The sequence below is a fragment of the Ascaphus truei genome, chromosome 3 (assembly GCF_040206685.1).
Source record: "Ascaphus truei isolate aAscTru1 chromosome 3, aAscTru1.hap1, whole genome shotgun sequence".
Classification (NCBI taxonomy): domain Eukaryota; kingdom Metazoa; phylum Chordata; class Amphibia; order Anura; family Ascaphidae; genus Ascaphus; species Ascaphus truei.
Genome location: NC_134485.1, coordinates 333,449,619 through 333,471,323, shown reverse-complemented (window position 1 = coordinate 333,471,323; position 21,705 = coordinate 333,449,619). Strand labels below are relative to the sequence as shown.

General features: G+C 42.9%; 1 protein-coding gene across 4 annotated transcripts in view; it reads left to right on the top strand.

Annotated features, from left to right (window-relative positions):
* The window catches only part of ARHGAP9 (Rho GTPase activating protein 9), a 142,520-nt gene that overhangs the window by 55,232 nt on the left and 65,583 nt on the right, over positions 1–21,705 (top strand). The window contains exon 1 of one of the 4 annotated variants that reach the window (XM_075591532.1): positions 14,877–15,006. The exons of the other annotated variants lie outside the window; for them this stretch is intronic. Within the exon in view, the coding sequence (XP_075447647.1) occupies positions 14,917–15,006 (90 nt within the window). The 5' untranslated portion in view covers positions 14,877–14,916. Of the gene's footprint in view, positions 1–14,876; positions 15,007–21,705 lie in introns of those variants that run through there. 4 annotated transcript variants of the gene reach the window in all.

Genomic DNA, 21,705 nt, shown 5'->3' with positions numbered 1-21,705 from the left:
AACCTCGTTAGAAGAATGCAGAAATCCGGTTATCCTGTATCTGAATTCTCAATGGAAATCATGTAATGGGTATTAAATTGACACATACTGTAGAAACATGATTCGTGTTGTTTGTGAAAGGAAACCACAGTTATTTTTGTATACTCTCTAAAACAGTGTTTCTCATCGAGGGTGTCCTGTCAGCAGGGGTGCTTAAGACTAACCTTGAGGGTGCCCAGTGGAAAAACCAAATGATGTGTGATTTTAGTTTATCAGCCCGAATGCTGCCATGTTGTATGAATGTATTGCTGATGAAAGATTTTGCATGACATTAGAAATAACAGAAAAACAGAATTTAACATTTTACAGTTGGTTAGGATAACACTGGCGAGTAGCCGTGATGGTCCTTTCTTCCATGTAGTAACACAGGATGGAGAGGGAGTAGGTGGGATGATACCTTTTATTGCAGCAACAAGTAGTTGATATGTTACAAGCTTTCAAACCTCTCGGGCTCCTTCATACCCGATGAAGGACCCTGAGAGGTTGGAAAGTTTTTAACATATCAACTACTTGTTGGTCCAAAAAAAGGTTTCATACCCCCTACTCCCCCTCCCTCCTTTGTTACTTCTTACGATAAGACTGTAATTGAAAGTATAAAATTAGATTGTAATTAGATACGTCTTTTCAGCTTCTACCCAGTTATATTGGAACTTAATAAATGGGACAACTGATAAGGTGATGGGGTACCCCGGCTATTGGAACATTTAAATAGGTGGGGGGGTCTGTGATGGAAAAAAAGGTTGTGAAACACTGCTCCAAAATCTAAATTGCAACAGGTTACTTTTGACTGTTATAGGCAGAACAAACAAAGAAAATAAAGATTTGACATAGCATGAGAAAGCTGTCTAAAGGTTATATGTATTTATGTATCAAAAATTGCAACTTTACGGGGCTTATTCAGTAAGTTCTGAAGCAGCCGCTCAAAACCCACATTGACTTGATAATGATCGGCCACTTTGAAGCCCTTACATGTTAGTAATACATTATCCTAGGACCTCAAATGTTATTTTATTGTTAGAGACAAAGTGGGCCCCAATGTATGGATTTCAGATTTTAAATTGGGTACTGTATTTATCAGTAAGGCACAATCTCAGATAAAAAAGGGGGCTTTTTGCCTTGCCTTTCTTCTTGTACCATGTGATAAATTGTGGGATTTTACACTTTTTTTTTGGTTAAGGAAGCCTATAATTATATTGTGAGATTCTGAGGAACCTCAACCCTCTCTAATAGCGTGTCTGAGATCAGATGCATTGTAAGGAATCCCAACCCCCTCTAATAGCGTGTCTGAGATCAGATGCATTGTAAGGGACCCCAACACTCTCTAATAGCGCGTCTGAGATCAAATGCATTGTAAGGGACCCCAACACTCTCTACTAGCGTCTGTGATCAGATGCATTGTAAGGAACCCCAACCCTCTCTAATAGCGAGTCTGAGATCAGATGCATTGTAAGGAACCCCAACCCTCTCTAATAGCGAGTCTGAGATCAGATGCATTGTAAATTCGTCTGTGTTTGGTACAAATTTCAAATAACCTGAAAATTGCAGAGACCCCTTTAGGGCCGCCGGGGAACCCAAGAGTTCCTAGGAACCCTGGTAAGGCATGGAGAGCTTTTCTGAAGCACACAGGCACCAACATGTACACACCTACTACTGTAGCTATCAATGGATAGATTGAAAAGGTTGCCTATGATTGCTATAGCCAAACAAAGTTTAATATTAACTCCATCCTTGTTTAAAAAAAAATGGCGGTCATGAGCAGGGTCCTCATTACCTCTCTGTACCTGTTTGCGCTTGTTTATCTTTATTTCGTATGTCATTCTGTTTATGTAATTTACATAACTCTGTACCCCCCCTGTACCACGCTGCAGAATATGTTTATAAATAAACGATGATGATGATGATGATGATGATAAGTGGTACGCAGGTCAAGGAGTTGGAGATCCTGTTAGGACCATTGACACTAGAGACGTGCGAGGTTATCCAAGTTTACTTTGCCACTGCTCGGAAATTTGTGCAACGATGAAAAGTTGAGCAAGTTTCTGAAGCAATCTGCAAAAACAGAAAGTGCACCTTGGGATGTCTCAAACGTTGGCTTTTCTGAACATATGCTAGAGCAGGGGTGCGCAAACTGGGGGGCGTGAGAATTTGTTTGGGGGGCACGGCACTTACAGAGGTCCGCACTCTTCCCAAAGCATTTAAATTAAATGCTGGGGAGTGCGCGAGGCCTCTGTAACTCACTTACCTGCTCTCCGAAGGCTTCGGGTGATGCATTGCCATGGCAATACGGCATAAAAGGACGCAGCGGGGTAACGTGACGTCACATGACCCCGCTGCGTCATTTGACGCCGGATACCAGGTAGGGGTCCGCACGAGCACTAGGGCTGAGCAGGCAGGGGAGCAGGGCCAAAAGTTTGCGTACCCCTGTGCTATAGTACATATTATTCCCTGTGCTAGAGTGCATATTATCCCCTGTGCTAGAGTGCATATTATCCCCTGTGCTAGAGTGCATATTATTCCCTGTGCTAGAGTGCATATTATCCCCTGTGCTAGAGTGCATATTATTCCCTGTGCTAGAGGGCATATTATCCCCTGTGCTAGAGTGCATATTATCCCCGGTGCTAGAGTGCATATTATCCCCGGTGCTAGAGTGCATATTATTCCCTGTGCTAGAGTGCATATTATTCCCTGTGCTAGAGTGCATATTATTCCCTGTGCTAGAGTGCATATTATTCCCTGTGCTAGAGTGCATATTATTCCCTGTGCTAGAGAGCATATTATTCCCTGTGCTAGGGTGCATATTATTCCCTGTGCTAGAGTGCATATTATTCCCTGTGCTAGAGGGCATATTATTCCCTGTGCTAGAGGGCATATTATTCCCTGTGCTAGAGTGTATATTATTCCCTGTGCTAGAGTGCATATTATTCCCTGTGCTAGAGTGCATATTATTCCCTGTGCTAGAGTGCATATTATTCCCTGTGCTAGAGTGCATATTATTCCCTGTGCTAGAGGGCATATTATTCCCTGTGCTAGAGGGCATATTATTCCCTGTGCTAGAGTGCATATTATTCCCTGTGCTAGAGGGCATATTATCCCCTGTGCTAGAGTGCATATTATCCCCTGTGCTAGAGTGCATATTATCCCCTGTGCTAGAGTGCATATTATCCCCTGTGCTAGAGTGCATATTATCCCCTGTGCTAGAGTGCATATTATTCCCTGTGCTAGAATGCATATTATTCCCTGTGCTAGAGAGCATATTATTCCCTGTGCTAGAGTGCATATTATTCCCTGTGCTAGAGTGCATATTATCCCCTGTGCTAGAGGGCATATTATCCCCTGTGCTAGAGTGCATATTATTCCCTGTGCTAGAGGGCATATTATCCCCTGTGCTAGAGGGCATATTATCCCCTGTGCTAGAGGGCATATTATCCCCTGTGCTAGAGGGCATATTATCCCCTGTGCTAGAGGGCATATTATCCCCTGTGCTAGAGTGCATATTATTCCCTGTGCTAGAGTGCATATTATCCCCTGTGCTAGAGTGCATATTATTCCCTGTGCTAGAGTGCATATTATCCCCTGTGCTAGAATGCATATTATTCCCTGTGCTAGAGTGCATATTATTCCCTGTGCTAGAGTGCATATTATTCCCTGTGCTAGAGGGCATATTATTCCCTGTGCTAGAATGCATATTATTCCCTGTGCTAGAGTGCATATTATTCCCTGTGCTAGAGGGCATATTATTCCCTGTGCTAGAGGGCATATTATTCCCTGTGCTAGAGTGCATATTATTCCCTGTGCTAGAGTGCATATTATTCCCTGTGCTAGAGTGCCTATTATCCCCTGTGCTAGAGTGCCTATTATCCCCTGTGCTAGAGTGCATATTATTCCCTGTGCTAGAGTGCATATTATCCCCTGTGCTAGAGTGCATATTATCCCCTGTGCTAGAGTGCATATTATTCCCTGTGCTAGAGTGCATATTATTCCCTGTGCTAGAGTGCATATTATCCCCTGTGCTAGAGTGCATATTATTCCCTGTGCTAGAGTGCATATTATTCCCTGTGCTAGAGTGCATATTATTCCCTGTGCTAGAGTGCATATTATCCCCTGTGCTAGAGTGCATATTATTCCCTGTGCTAGAGTGCATATTATCCCCTGTGCTAGAGTGCATATTATTCCCTGTGCTAGAGTGCATATTATCCCCGGTGCTAGAGGGCATATTATTCCCTGTGCTAGAGTGCATATTATTCCCTGTGCTAGAGTGCATATTATCCCCGGTGCTAGAGTGCATATTATTCCCTGTGCTAGAGTGCATATTATCCCCGGTGCTAGAGTGCATATTATTCCCTGTGCTAGAGTGCATATTATTCCCTGTGCTAGAGTGCATATTATTCCCTGTGCTAGAGGGCATATTATCCCCTGTGCTAGAGTGCATATTATTCCCTGTGCTAGAGTGCATATTATCCCCAGTGCTAGAGTGCATATTATCCCCAGTGCTAGAATGCATATTATCCCCAGTGCTAGAGTGCATATTATTCCCTGTGCTAGAGTGCATATTATTCCCTGTGCTAGAGTGCATATTATTCCCTGTGCTAGAGTGCATATTATTCCCTGTGCTAGAGTGCATATTATTCCCTGTGCTGGAGTGCATATTATTCCCTGTGCTAGAGTGCATATTATTCCCTGTGCTAGAGTGCATATTATTCCCTGTGCTAGAGTGCATATTATTCCCTGTGCTAGAGTGCATATTATCCCCTGTGCTAGAGTGCATATTATTCCCTGTGCTGGAGTACATACTGTATTATTCCCTGTGGACTGACATTCTGTTTGGTAATTCTTGGTGAACCTTTATGAATTTGCAGACAGTTTCCCCATCTCCGGTTGACATGTCACATTTCCAGAGTTGGTTTCCTCCGTGTTCTGAGTAGCGCTCATGAACAAGGAATCTGGTACTGGCCACACATCCCAAAAAGGGTTTAGTTCATATTAGCTGGTAAACAACTGATCAGTGTAATTGTAATTCCTTAGAAAGTTTCAATCACCCCTTAAACTGACTTGCAGATAAAATAACATAAAATATATATATGAGGAAGGTCCCATTTTGGAGGACCGAAACGTTGGGTTTCTTGATGTACCACTATTTTCACCAATACACTTTGTGAAGTTTTCTACAATTGAGTACTGTCTCTTGCTTTACCAGACCTTGGAACGGTAACGTGTGTGTGTGTGTATGTGTGTATATATGTATATATATATGTATATATGTATATGTATATATGTATATGTGTATATATATATATATATAAATATATATATATATATATTGTATTATTATTATAAAAAAGGTATAAAGTATGTACTGCTTCTTGGAGGGAGCGCTGGATTCAAGCATATCAGCTACAGTACTTACGCCTATCTGTTTGAGTAATCATAATTACTTTTTTAACAAATGAACAAAGCTAAGCTAAAAATGTTGATGACTGGCAAACAGTGTTATTATGAAGAGACCTAAATTAAAGATTGTACGACCCCATGCAAAGCATTTGTAAATGGGGAATGATGCCATATGCATGGCTGCCAAAAATATGGATGTTGTTTTTTTCTTTCTTTTTAAAACAAGCTTTTTCCTTTATTGGAGACTTGTAGCAGAAATACAGAAAATACTAACATTGTAGAAATAGCAATGAAGTCATAGGCACATGACTGCGGGTTGAACAAGTCACATCCAATAAACCATTTTCTATTTTTAGAGGTAGGTTAAGGGGAAGACAAAGGAAGGGGGGAGGTGGGATCGACAGGGAGGGGTGGGGGTATGGGAGGGGGGAGGGGAGTGATGGAATATGGTAGTTCGGTCGTCTCCATTCCCATCCATCCAGATGAGACTCAGTTACGGGCCAGGATCTGTAGAAGAGGTGGGGCTCCGACGCCAGGCCATGGTTCCCAGGTTTGGTAAAATTGGGTCATCTTCTGATTTAACATGGCTGTGAGCCTTTCCATGTTCATGACCGTATTTATTCTATTAAGGACAGTTCCCTTGGAGGGTGCTTTTATTTGTTTCCAAGCCGCAGCGATTGAGCACCTCGCCGCCGGCAAGATAGAGGAGGTCAACCTGGACAGCGGCGAGGGGAGATCTTCTATTGATTTTCCCATCACATACGTCAGAGGGTCCAAGGGGACTTCCAGACCTAGGGTTTCGTGGAGAAGTTTCTGAACTCTGGTCGAGAACTTCTGGATCTCCGGACATGACCACCAAATGTGGGCCATGTCTCCCCTTTGACCACATCCCCTCCAGCACAGATCTGGTGTGCCGGGGAAGATCTGGCTCAGTCTGCTCGGGGTTAGGTACCACTGGAATAGGATTTTATAGATATTTTCTTTAGTTATGGTACAAATCGATGTTTTGGTAGCTGATTCCCAGACATCCTCCCAGTCCTCAATGTCCATTTGTAGGTTAAGGTCAGCATTTCATTTTTGCATGTAGGAATGGGATGGAGGGTCGGGGGGGAGAGGGGAGTGCCAGCTCCATCCCCCTGTAAATCTCAGCTATTGTGCTGTTTTTGATGTCTAAAAAAACAGAAGATCTGTGATGTACTATTGAATGTACTCAGAGTATTCTTTTTAGCTGTAACAGTGTTTCCCCCACCCGATGGGAGATTCTGCCATTACAGCGTGTGTGGTGCATGCTGTAACGGTCGTGCTCGCCACAAACCGGGACCGGACTGCGAAGCTGAGGTTGGGATGGGTATATACACTGCCCTTAGACCACGAAGCCGGATCTGGGTTGCGCAGTCCGTAGTCAAACATAGCCGGGTTCTGGGTTGGAGAAAGCAGCGGAAGCGTAATCCAGGCTGGGTATAAACAATAATAGACAGCACTCTAAATTATGAATACAAAATCATGAAGTACAGGGTGCAAACGTAATCCAGGCTGGGGTCAAGGCAGGCGGCACAGGAGCGGTGGTCGAGGATACAAGCGAGGGTCGCCAACGGGAAGGCAGGTGCGTGGCGCTTCAGCGAAGCAGCTTCAGCGTCGGAAACAGGAACTTGGAGCGGAGCCGCTTGAGCGTAGAAAGGGCCCTTGTTAGGAGGACAGGGGTAGGGCAGCACGAAGGCCTATGAAGCTTAGCACTGGGGATCCAGCGCTTCAGCACAGGAACAGATTTGTCCAAGGTAGGCCAGGCAATGAAGGCCTCTGCAAGAAGGAAATGCAGTCAGGCCACAGAAGCTTGTAGCAAACACAGTTACATCCAAGAGAACTAGGATTATGCTCAGCAATGAGCGAAAGGGAAAGCCCAGTATAAGAAGGGCAGATAGCCAATCCCAAGACAGGGGTGTGTGGGAATTCCTCCAATGCCAGAGCAGAGAAACAGAGCTGCAATGATTGCAAGCACAGGTGATAGTGCTTGCAATTCCAAGGGGAGGTCTGTCTGAGAGCTCACCAACTCTGCAAGAGTGATCTTCAAACAAACCCAGTAGCGGATTCCTCACACATGCTACCTGTTGGTAAGCAGGTGGGCTGAGTCGTCCACCGAGGTTTGTGGGGACACAGGACAGGTTTCTGGGGTACATACCCAGCATGGTTCTCTAGCAGTGCAGCGCCTCCATCTGTCACAGGCTCCAGATGTATGGAGGCGATCTCCTATGATACAAACAATCCCTCTCCTTCCCCAGTAAGATCACACACCAGACAGGAGGTATATGAAACAGGAACGGTTTATTCTGTTCAGCTCAATGCAGTCACAGCAGGCCTCTGCCCTATGCAGTCTCTGGTGATATCTCCAGCTGTAGGATGGCCCCTGGACCTGCACTACAGGTCAAGAGCCCCTACAGCAGTCGTTGCTCTTCCCTGCCCCTCTAGCAGACGCAGGGGAAAGGTACACACTCACTCTCCCCAGAGGGGAAGAGGAACAGGGAAGGCCTGTGTGTGACATGCCTCTCTCAAGTGGGGAGAGGCACTGACTAAATTTGGGCGGCACTCCCCTTATGTACGGCCAGGAGGAGGGCACCAGGTCTGACCCAGGATTGGGTGAACCCAGGCTGGTTCCACCTCCCCTCCTGTTAAGCAAGAGCCCTGCTGGGAGTGGGGAAAACCCATGATAAGTACTGGCAGGCCTGCTCTTACCAGGGCTTACTGCCAGTGAGGGCAGACTAGTAACCAAGAAACAGTCCTGTCTTCATAGCATTTAAGTAAAGCTTTGCAATTTAAGTGGTGTTCTAATTTTGGTTCTAAAAATGTTCTCTGTTTTGGTATTGCTGGAACCTGATGCATTTTGGTTTGCGATTCTTTCAATAATGTATGGAAAAATACTCAAAATAAATAGAAAAATGTTTTGCCATTTTTTTCGCAAATGAGTGAAACTTTTTCCCAAAGGTTTTCAGGTATTTACGTTCACAAACTGAAAAGTGTGTCCAGTTAATTACAACTCCCCCCCCCCCCCCGCTCGCCCAGTACCCCCTCCCCCCCCCCCCCACCCTAAAGAAGGAAATCAGAGGATAAGCCTTCTCAGGTTTTAATTGGTACTAGAATTCGTAAGTTAGTTCCGAAATTCGACTCGAATTTCCAAACAAACTTTAAAGTTTGCAAGGCCCGGGTTTCAAACACGCGAATCTTATTTATAAGGCACCTATATATTCTGCAGCACAGAATATAATATATACTGTAGGTGCCTTATATATGAACAAATTTAACATATACTGGTACGGTAGGTAAGGAATGTATAGTACAATAATATACAGTAAATAAAAATATCACTTCTGAGATCATGTCTCAAATGTTTCAGACAGGTCTGTAACCTTGTTATTCACCATACAGTGCTTCCACTGCAGCCAGGGAGTCTGCGAATCATTTCCCAGAATCCTCAGCTGTAGTGGAAGCACTGTATGCTAAGAGATTATGGTGAAATGCAGGGTTGCAGCTCTGTCTGAGACATGTGAATGTGCTCACAAGTGATATTTGTATTTACTGTACACTGCACAGTGGTGGGTGTTTGTCACTTTCTTACCCACCATAACTTATACAATGTGTGGTTAGTACAACATAAGTTGCAAAAATAAGGGGAGAGTGGAAACACAAAATATAGTGGGGCGAGAGGAGGTCTGCGCGGTTCTACATTTTGCTTACCATAAAGCCTGGAAGATACGGGAATAGATCAGAAGGATAGAAAAGTTTTGTTAAAAATGGAAGCTTTCAGGGCAACATTAAATGTGGAACGTGTGGGGGAAGGGGAGATAATTGACCAGGGAGAGACTGCTGCTTCAAAACACAAAATAGACTGAGAACAGGCAGAAACAATGCTTTGTAATGTTGCAAGTAGTTTTACGTTTAAAAGCTGGTTTGGTCTTGGAGAAACGTAGATTCGTTATACATGGGGATAACATTTGAAGGACCAACATGAGTTATGTGTCGATACAAATTAAAATGTACAGAGCCTTTGAAATGTTGCAGTTTCTTTTTCAAGTATACACCACAATGTAATCCATGTAGAACGCTGCTTTTGGTCCCATAGGAGAGATCACCCACCTACATGAATCTAACGTTAGATTACTTTCTTTAGCGTGCAAAGTATTCATGTCATTTCTTTTAATTGTCTATACCAGGAGTGCTCAACTCCAGTCCTCAAGACCCCCCCAACAGGTCAGGTTTTCAGGATATCCCAGCTTCAGCACAGGTGGCTCGATCCGTCTTCGAATGAGTCACTGATTGAAACAGGGATATCATGAAAATCTGACCTGTTGCGGGGGGTCTTGAGGACTGGAGTTGAGCACCTCTGGTCTATAACATTCATAGGACAGAGGGCATGATCTTACATGACTTTTGCGAGCAAGAAGTGGGAGCCTACAGTACTAGAATCAAACAGAAAAGTAGGAATCAAGAAAATGCAACTTGGGATGCCCCTAATACAAGGAGACATGAATAAAAAGCGACGAAAGCATGGGTGCTACAGGCAGGAAACCTAGTCAGGGTAGTGGCATAAATAGCAAATGGGGGAAGCCGTGCACACCAAAAAAAAGATACATAAAGGTTAATGCAAAGAAGTAATTTAATGACTAAAATAGCCACAGAGATCCAACGTTTCGGTGCTACCACCTTCATCAGGGATACAGTGACAAATGATACAGAACCCTTAAATAGTGTCCCACAGCATACGCACCCACAAAAAAACAACACCCACCCACCTCCCTCCAGCTGCTCCAAGCACCCATCGCTATGCATCAGAGTGTCCACCATGAGTAATGGGAGTGGTCTCCTGGACGGCGTCATGAGTCGCCGTCTCAAAACAAAGAACATGAGTGAGGAAGTGTTGCTACTGCACCGACACACTTTATTCGAGCAAATACCCAGTATGTACCTGGCAGATACCTGGAATGCGCCGCTCCTCACCTCTGACAAGCCCCGTTGTGTTTGCCTTCCCAGCCTGGGTTCATGCCTGGCTGACGGGCGGCTAATCTGTTAAATGATAATGATTAGGATTTAATAGGCTGCAATGCTTCGCGTGTCTACCAGGTGGCATAAATTCATGAATTGTAATGCAGTATATATATATATACTGTGCAGTATTGCAGCCAGCGGGAATAAAATGCTTCAATCCCTGCTTGGAAAATACCTCAATGCACTCAGGCAGAAAACAGTCACAAACCTCAATACACCCGGGTATACCCGAATTCGTGGGACTAGCCGAGCTCGAATAAAGTGTGTCGCCAGTGTATGTCCCAGACAGCGTCTAGGGGGGGAGCAATGACCTGGATACAATCCACCAATCACGACACCAGGATGCCTCTTCTGCTGATGTCAGCATCAGTGTACCAGCTTAAGTGAAGCAGCAGCAGCCAATGGGCTGACAGAAGGGAGGAGGCTTCACCCAGTGCAGAATAAGACCCCAGTCACAGCCCAAATCCTGTGAATAAAAAAAGAGAGATAATAACATAGAGTTAAAAACACCATGCTAAACGGCTCCTCACTCAACCACTGCCCAAAGGGGGATGGGGAAGCCAACATACAAAAAACAAACACAAAATAAATAAATAAAAATAAAAAATAGATCTACTGTATAGCTTGGTATGAAAAAATTAGCTGGATAACAGCAGGATAGTTTAATATACACAATGAGCAATAATAGTGCTCATAGAAATAGTACTACTAGCACTGGGAATTGCCATACCAATGATGCAATACAGAACATCAAATGATCAATATACCCAAATGAACAATATACCGACCAAGTATCAAAAAATGAGGGAGTTTAAGATTGAGAAAACGATAACTGAAAAAATGGTTATAAGAAAGTAATCAGAAATGGGGAAAAGACGGACTAAAACAAAAAACAAAACAACAGCTAAGAACAAAAACATTAATAAAAGGAAGGCGGTAATTGGGATCCTGAACCTAAGCAAAAAATTATTTTATAAAAAAGCAGGTTAATTCAAAATCATCATTGAACCCGGTAGGTTTGAGACTTTTCAATGAGAAGATCCAGAATGCCTCCCTTTGTAGGAGTTATTTGTCGATGTCACCTCCTGTACCCATAAGCGATAGATGTTCAATCCCCATAAATCTCATGGCAGAAACATTGTGTCCATGGTCTTTACAATGCTTCAGCAAGGTGGTGTTATCGTCTCCCCTCTTTATATTACTTCTGTGCTCGATAAATCTGGTTTTGAGGGCTTAGCTTTTTGCCATTAATAGATGATATAATGTGTCCCCTACAATAACAGAGTTGCATACTGGGCACCCTTTGCACTTACAACATCCTGTTTTTTTGTAACTCAAAAAATGCTGTATGGCATATTTTTGTGTATCGTCCGTGTTAACCAACGAGTCTCCCAGGTTTCTGCCTCTTTTATAGGCTAGACTAGGGTCATTTTTGCATAGTGCACCTATAACAGGATCCGCCTGAAGAATTGGCCAATGTTTCAGTATGGAAAATTTGATCCCTTGAGACAACAGGTTGAACTCAAAAGGAAAAATGACACGTTGTTCCGTATTACGGTGTTCCCTTTTCCCAGTGTAATCTTCAGCTCGTGTGACACATTCTGTAAGTAGAGTTTCATCACCGCCCCATCTACTAAACTGGTCTTTCATTACTTGTGTAGCTATTTTTGAGACAGAAACCTGGGAGACTCGTTGGTTAACACGGACGATCAACAATAATATGCCATAGAGCATTTTTGAGTTACAAGGCCCCAGTGGCTGTGAGTGTGGGTGCGCAAAGCGTCGTGACGCGTATGCTGGCAGGGGAGACAAGAATTTTGTCTTCCCGTGCCGCGACGTGATCACTTGGTCGGCGCGCACGTCATGGCTCTGCACTCCCCTATAGCTGCCTGAATTTCAGGAGTAGTCAGGACCTACACATTTGTAATTATTGCGGTTTAATGACCTTGCTTCTGGGACCGTGACATGGACACACATGAATTAAATACAGCATATTCTATTTGGTGGGTAGCATTACTTCGTACTGGAAATTGTGCTGCAGATTTAGGTACATATTTAGTAAGCAGTGTCGCAAAGGGCACACCTGTGAGCACGTGACCTGCATACAGGACAAGGGTTAATACACAGCTCAGAAAGGTCCCTCAAATGAACATTATCTCCCCTCAATCTGTCCTCATATACCATCTGTCACAAACCTCACACAAGTTGAAATCCCTCTCCTGGCTTCCTATCAAATCCTGTATCACACACTCAATTCTCCTCCTCACTTTAATTTTTTTTAACTCTTCTGCCCCTCCTTACTTCTCAGCCCTAATTTCTCGCTATCCACCATCCCGACTCTTGCGTTCTGCTCAAGGATGTCTTCTCTCTACCCCTTTTGTGTCTAAATCCCTCTCCAGCCATAAACCTTTCTCACTGACTGCCCCACACATGTGGAATACTCTTCCCCTCAAGAGCACCTTCCTAATGTCTCCGTACATTTCTCCTACTTACCAATTAGATTGTAAGCTCTTTGGGGCAGAGACTCCTTTTCCAGAATCACACTTTTATGTCTAAAAGCACTTCTTCCCATTATGTGTTATTTATATTATTTTTTATTTATATGATTACCACGTGTATTACTGCTGTGAAGCGCTATGTACATTAATGGTGCTATAGTATAAATAAAGCTATACATGCATACATACACAAGTGAGCACGTGACTTAGATATGCAACCAGGGTTAATACACATGGCTACTGTAGCCAACTCACCTTTCTCCTGCGCAAGGTACTTCCAATTAGTTAATATTAACCTCTTACTCAATTGCAATCATATCTATCCACTGCCACCACCCAAGAAATATGCAAAATATGTAAATCCCTGTTTAATAAAGAAAAAAGTATGCACTTAACACACACATCTGTTGTAGCCGAATGTGTCCGAAAATGTAAATACTCGCTCCAGAGTGTGCAACAGTTCATTCAGAGCCCTAAAGCATTACTTATTAAAGAATTGTTTAATATATATAAATATATATATAAGTGCTTCAGATTACAGAAAAAGATAATTACAAGAATATACAATTACAGTAAATGCAAAACAGTTTCTTAAAATAACAGGATAAAACAGAAATTCATATAGATTACTTTACCATAAGCCATAGGCTGTCCCCAGAGAGGTCACTGGTGTAGATATAGGAGAATTCACGTGTTTGGTCCAAAACACACCTCTGTTGAATTCTGATTTCATAGCTCCAGGGCAAGCCCTTTATACCATTATTTTCCCATTGAAACCAGATAAGCCCACCCCTGTTGGCTGTTAGGCTGACTGTTTTACAACACAGAGAAAAAAAAATCCTAAAAAATGCCTTGAAATCCTTGCTTCAATATATAAACGCACTTATTACTTCCTTTCACTAATATTTTGACAGACGTGACTCATATCATTAGATTCAGACGATTATGATGGACGTAACGAGACTAATGATGACCGTCTTGCTCCTAAATTTGAGTGACACATGGATATCTGTCCTTGTCTATTTTCTAGACCTCACATGTCTGGCCTCACTGCATGCGTCGACTTTGCAACGATTACATTTATCTGAATGTTACACTTTAGAATCGAGGATATCACCGGATAGTCTTATTTTTAATAAATTCACCCAACTAAGGTGTGACATGTGTGTCACCTCTGTCTGGGATGCACCAGTCATCATTCAATTTTTTTTAGTTTTCTTTGAGGCTGACAGAATAGTATCTGGTTATTGTTTATTGCCTTCTAAACGACACAAGTCACTTTTAGTGTGTTCCCCCTCCACCCCTCCAATTTAAGTCTTCTTTGAATTTCAGCATATACCCAGGAAAAGTCTTGACCTACCATTAACCAAATATTTTTTTTTTAAATCAAACTGTAACTACATGAATCCCTGAAGCACCAGATTGATTACAATACATAATATCTTATGATATTATCATGACAAGCAGTCTTCTGCCAAAGGGCACCTTCCAGTGCAGAAAAATACCTTACACCCCATTTTAAGACAATGGGCTGTAAGGTGCTTTCCAATGGGGGAAGATGTCTTATGGAAGAAGACTGCTTGGTAAACATGGATCTTAGTTTCCAAATCAGATTTTTTAATTTGATAACAGAATGGCTACTACTGCTGTAGATTAACAAGACTAGGTTTTATCACAATTGTTCCGTTTTATCTACAGTATATATAGTATGGGAGATTAAAAGAGAGGATCTTCATGCTACAGTATAATTTACCGAAAGTTAGGGTTAAAAAATAAATAAATTCCACCGCACTATATTTTCCCTTACAAATACACCATGTCAAATGCCAGTTCTCTGACACCTTTATATTTTTGTATCTTACTTCCTCATTCTAATACTGAATAGGGACAGCCCTCCCCCCTATTCATTGCTGGGCCAGTGTCTCAGCTCTGAGTACTTCCTCATTGCACAGAGGACATGGAGCAAGTTGCATGTGTGCAGGGACCTCAAGAGGGTTCCGTGGAGACCGACTTCCCAGATGTCTTTTCCAGTGCAGCCCCTGGATTTGTAAGTTGGCCTCAAAGCAAATATTTTGCTGACAGGCTTTTCATGTACATTACTGCTTCAACTGCCAGTGTTTGTGGTTTATCCGATGTCTTGCATAAGATAACTGATGAGTAAAGAGTGACAAGTGTCAGGGCACAGGAGGCAGACACACACACACACACACACACACACAGACATGCACGAAAACAGTTTGTCTTAGAAAATTAACACGTGTAGGGTACAAGGTATACATTGCTATAGGTTTCTTATCTACAGGCTAACAAATCTAATTTAATTTATGTTGACAACGGCTTTTTCGCTGCATAAGTGGACAAAACTAGAGCACGTATATTGCACCAGATTTAAATAATATAAGGTGCAGTTTTGTGCTCCAGTTTTGCAGCTGGGAGACTTTAATACAAAACCCCCTTAGTATCTAAGGTCCTTGCTAATTCTAATGGAAGATTTACTGGTACTGCTTTAGAACAACAGAGGCTACTGAAGAATCATGGAAGTGCACAGTTAACAATGGATATGTGGAAGTTGATGCGTTACTAGTTACCCTGCTTCTTGCTATATAGAATAAGGGGGTATGTTTTAGGGGCACTTTGGGTGGTGGTTCACATAGCTCTCATAATGGGTATCGGAGCTTGACTGGCGTTAACTGCTGTACAAGTCAATGGCAGTTAAGGCTGATCGAGCTCTGATACCCATTATCCGAGCTTTTTGAATTCCAACCTTTGGACCTATTTTGCCATGTACAGTATGTGAGATGGAGATTTGGAGAATAGGAGATATTAGGGAGGAGCTCAGTGATGCATATATTATACTGCATTAAAGGATTTCTCTCTTTTTTTAATTGTTATTTTTTACAATCTAAACACTTGCAGTTATGAAGTGACATCAAAAGACAAAAAGGCTGAGTGCTACATCCAATATGAAAAATTATAAAATGAAATCTGTTTATCTTCTCATAAGGAACGGTCATTTAGTTCAGTTCTTTGGCCAAATAATTTTAAGCCTACAGCCATATCACTGTACAGCCCCTCTGTAAATCCTAACACTGCTTTACCTGCAAAAATATCTCATAACCTCTCTAATAGGGAGAGAGCTGTCATAATAGACTGGTCATCCACAGGTGCTTAGCAAGAACTGCAATTAAAAAGGTGGGATGGGTGAGCTTGGAAACATGGAGGAGGGGTCACTAACCTCCAAGTTGCTTTACCAACTGAAATTAACAAACACACACAGCCCCTGTAAATTCAGAAGCCAAATATAATATATTATATATATATATATATATATATATATATATATATACAGTGGTTGACAAATCACCAAAAAATCTACTCGCCACACAAAAAATCTACTCGCCACCTAGTACCAAACGTGTGCTGCTTGGGCCAATATTTACTCGCCCGGGGGTAAAATCCACTCGCCCGGGGCGAGCAAATGTATAGGTTTGTCGAACACTGTATATATATATATGTATGTATATATATATATATATATATATATATATATATATATATATATATATATACACATATATATATATATATATATATATATATATATATATATACATATATATACATATATATATATACAGTGTTCGACAAACCTATACATTTGCTCGCCCCGGGCGAGTGGATTTTTTGTCAGTGTCCAATTATTTCCGGACCTAACTATATATATATATATATATATATATATATATATATATATATATATATAGTTAGGTCCGGAAATAATTGGACACTGACACAATTTTCATAATTTTGGCTCTGGACGCCACCACAATGGATTTGAAATGAAACAACCGAGATGCAATAGAAGTGCTGACTTTCAGCTTTAATTCAAGGGGTTGAACAAAAATATCGTATGAAACGTTTAGGAATTGCAACCATTTTCATACACAGTCCCCTTATTTCAGGGGCTCAAATGTAATTGGACAAATTAACACAATCATAAATAAAATGTTCATTTTTAATACTTTGTCGAGAATCCTTTGCAGGCAATGACTGCTTGAAGTCTGGAACGCATGGACATCACCAAACGTTAGGTTTCCTCCTTTGTGTTGCTTTGCCAGGCCTTTACTGCAGCTGTCTTCAGTTGTTGTTTGTTCGTGGATCTTTCTGCCTTAAGTTTTGTCTTCAGCAAGTGAAATGCATGCTCGATTGAGTTGAGAACAGGTGATTGACACGGCCATTGCAGAATATTCCACTTCTTTGCCTTAAAAACCTCCTGGGTTGCTTTCGCAGTATGTTTTGGGTCATTGTCCATCTGTAAAGTGAAGCGCCGTCCAATCAACTTTGCTGAATTTGGCTGAATCTGCGCAGAAAATATATCCCTATACACTTCAGAATTCATCCGGCTGCTTCTGTCTTCTGTCACATCATCAATAAACACTAGTGACCCAGTGCCATTGGAAGCCATGCATGCCATCACACTACCTCCACCGTGTTTTACAGATGATGTGGTATGCTTTGGATCATGAGCCGTTCCAAGCCTTCTCCATACTTTTTTCTTCCCATCATTCTGGTACAGGTTGATCTTAGTATCATCTCTCCAAAGAATGCTGTTCCAGAACTGGGCTGGCTTTTTTTAGATATTGTTTGGCAAAGTCTAATCTTGCCTTTCTATTCTTGAGGCTTATGAATGGTTTGCACCTTGTGGTGAACCCTCTGTATTTGCTCTCGTGAAGTCTTCTCTTTATGGTAGACTTGGATAATGATATGCCTACCTCCTGGAGAGTGCTCTTCACTTGGCTGGATGTTGTGAAGGGGTTTTTCTTTACCATGAAAAGGATCCTACGATCAGCCACCACTGTTGTCTTCCATGGACGTCCAGGCCTTTTTTGTGTTGCAGAGCTCACCAGTGCGTTCTTTTTTTCTCAGAATGTACCAAACTGTTGATTTGGCCACTCCTAATGTTCCTGCTATCTGTTTGATGGATTTTCTTTATTTTTTTATTTTTTGCAGCCTAAGGATGCCCTCTTTCACTTGCATTGAGAGCTCCTTTGACCGCATATTGTGGGTTCACAGCAACGGCTTCCAAATGCGAATGCCACACCTGAAATAAATTCCAGACCTTTTACCTGCTTAATTGATGATGAAATAATGAAGGAATAGCCCACACCTGTCTATGAAACAGCTTTTAAGTCAATTGTCCAATTACTTTTGGTCCCTTGAAAAAGAGGGGGCTACATATTACAAAGAGATGTAATTCCTAAACCCTTCCTCCAATTTGGATGCAAATACCCTCAAACTAAAGCTGATAGACTGCACTTTAAGCCCATATTCATTATTTAACTGTAACTTGAATTTATTTTGGTACACAGCCGAAATAACAAAACTTGTATCAGTGTCCAATTATTTCCGGACCTAACTGTATATGTGTGTGTGTGTGTGTGTGTGTGTGTGTGTGTGTGTGTGTGTGTGTGTGTGTGTGTGTGTCAAAGGAGTGCTACTGGGATTGTGACCTCATGTATAGAACAAAAGACCACATTTTTAATTGCAGTTATATTTCAACACTCATACTCTCTTACACCATTGCAATATGACTTCCGAACTGCTCAATCCACTGAAACGGTCTGGGGACCACTCAATGTCTCTCAATATACACTCATTTGGCCACCTCATTAGCTCATTTGGTTTCACATATCATCTCTATGCAGATGACACACATTTGTATCTTTCAACCCTTAAACTTACTGCTGACTAGAGATGGCGATTGTTTTTCGAGGGATTTGGATGATAGAGAGAGAGATATATATACTCTCTCTGAATTCAGTCTGCTTTCTTAGTACCCAATTCGCAGACAACTTTTGGTACAGGGGACGGATTTGGCGTAAACAATTTGCAGAATTCCGGGAAATGGATTTGGTCTGGTTTGCCCACTTTTACACATCCAGTTCCAAGTCACTAATTATCTCTCTAATATTTCATGCTGCATGTCTCTCCGTTGCATGAAATGTATTACCGGTATGTCGAAGATGGAGCTAATCTTTATCCCATTTAAACCTAGCCTACAGTATAGTCACAGTCAATACTACTCCAGTGTCCTAAGCACACAGCCTAGGTGTAGAATTGTACACGTTCTTTTCCTTTTCACGTTTATCCTGTTGCGTAGTCTTGCTGATTTTGGTTTGCAACATTGCCAGAACCCACCATTTCTCTATCGCTTCAGAGCTTTTTTTTTGCCTCCCAACTTCAACTCTACAATCTATTCAAAAGGCTGCTGCTAGAGTTATCTCTCCCATCTACTGTAGGCCGGTCTCTTCCCCTCTCCTCCTGAAATCCCTTCAGTCGCTGCTCCCCATGATACTCTGTATTAACTATAACATTACCTTCTCCTTCCAAGCTCTACATTCCACTACCATCCCATACATCGCAGCTCTAATCTAACGCTATTATCCTTCTCATTACACTTGTCTCCACTGGACTCTCACGTTAGAAACCTCTCTCAGTTTTGGCTCCCGTAGGACTGCTCTTCTCCCTCGCCAGCATTCCTCAATCCGCATACCTCCCCATCTTTAAGTCTTGCCTAAAATCTTAACTCCTCCGTGAAGCATTTGGTTAATTTAGGACTGCGACTTCTTCTCACACTCATGGTGCACTTACTTGCCCTCCCAAATATGTTCCATACTGCACTTGCTCCTATTATATTGTATCCGTTTCTCATTATTCCTGTTAGAGTGTGAGCGCTGTAGAGCAGGGACTCCTTAAATTTCATTGTTTAACTTGCTGTTAAATGCACTTGTTAAACTTTGAATATTATCACTCTGTGATGTATTGCTAGCTCTGTAAAGCACTGGCACTTTACCAATTAAAATATACATAGATACAAACACAAATCAAACCTGTTTTGTTTGTTATGATTTTGTAACCAGTGGTGAAAGCAGGACAGTCCTGTACGCAGTACCGGTAAAACAAAAAGTGCTGGTGCAGGCAGTCCTCGGTTATCCAACGGAATCCGTTCTGGGAGTAGCGTTGGATAGTGAAACCGTTGTAAAGTGAGTCCCATGTTAATCAGTGGCGGTGAGCGTTGGATAAATGCATTCAGGCGTCGGATAACACATTCCGGCGTCGAGAAACAGCCGATAGGGTGGCATTGTAAAGCATTGGATATGCCATTCGTTGTAAAGTGAAACGTTGGACAGCGAGGACTACCTGTACTGTGTACTGGCATGAATTATAGGGGATTTAAATCTCTGCGCCTCTCTCTCTGTCTCCCTGATGCCTCCGTTTCTCTGCATCTCCGTCTCTCCGTGCTTCCTGTTACCTGCGTCACAGCGTATCTCCCTATAGAGCTGGCTCTGTGACGTGGATGCCCATATTAGGGCATTCTATGTCACTGACCGGAGCCGGCTCTGTTTATGGGGAGATACGCGGAGACGCAGGAAAATAATGAGAGAGATGTACGGAGATGCAGGGAGGCACAGAAAGACCTCAGGAAGGTGCGGAGAGAGATAGGGATTTCTCTCCAACTGCTGTTGTAGGCCTCTCTCTCCTGCCCGGGAGCTGGGCGCAACTTCCCCAAGGCAAGTGTGTGTGCATTATTATTTGTATTTTGTGGGGGGAGGTGGGAATTATATTGTGTATACTGTGTGTGTGGGGGGGAGTATTATATGTGTGTGTGTGTGTGTGTGTGTGTGTGTGTGTGTGTGTGTGTGTGTGTGTGTGTGTGTGTGTGTGTGTGTGTGTGTGTGTGTGTGTGTGTGTGTGTAGGGGGGTATTGTGTATATTGTGTGGCAGGTATTATTAGTGTGTATTGTTTGGGAGTGTTATTGTGGTGGGGTGGGGGGGAATTTTAGGGGGTAGATATTGTGTGGAGGGGGGAAGTGTGTGTGTGCCTGTGTGTGGGGAGGGTTGAATGGGATTGAGGAAGCAGGATTAAGTGAGAGGGGGGTCATTGAGTGATAGTAGAGAGTGAGGAGAGTGGGTGTAACAAAAGGTGGCATGTGGGGGGAGTGAGAAATACAAGAAGAGAAGGGGGGAAGACATGTGGGTGGTAGCGAGGAGCTGTGAACGAGGGTGCGGGGAAGGGGGTGGGGGGCTTGCAAGTGTAACAGTGTTTCCCAAACCCTCTGGGATATTCCCCGACTGCCAGGTGTGTAGTGATGCTGAATATCTGTTGGCTCACAGAAGGTCAGAGATCCTGCCGATGTTGGGGAAAACAGGACAGGCTTTAGGGGTGATAGTTGGTCCTCCTTCATTCTTGTGTCAGCGCCTCCATCTGCCGCAGGCTCCAGGAGTGCTGGAGGCAGTCCCTACGAAAGAACTCTCCCATACTCCCCCTGATAGACTGCACACTCAGGCAGGAGTATATTTTGTAACAGGAACAGCTTTATTCTTCTCAGCACTAAGAATACAGCAGACAGTCAGTAACTGTACACACTAACACTGGTCTCCAGCCTTAGGGTGGTCCCTGGACTCAAACCCCCAGGCATGGGCTCCAGAGGTCGGTCCTAGCTCTTCCCCTACTCCCTGATGGAGCACGGGGTATGGTCTTCACTCCCACTCCCCTAAGGGAGGGGATGGAAGGTGACAGAGCCCTGCACACCTCTTCTGTGAAACCAGTCTCTCTCATGGGAGAGACAACTGACTAAATTAAGGAAGTGCAGCCACTTAAGTACCATGGGGGAAGGTCCAAGGTCTGAGCCCAGGATTGGACAGAACACAGATGTCCCGCCTCCCTGTCACTCAAGGAAGCTGC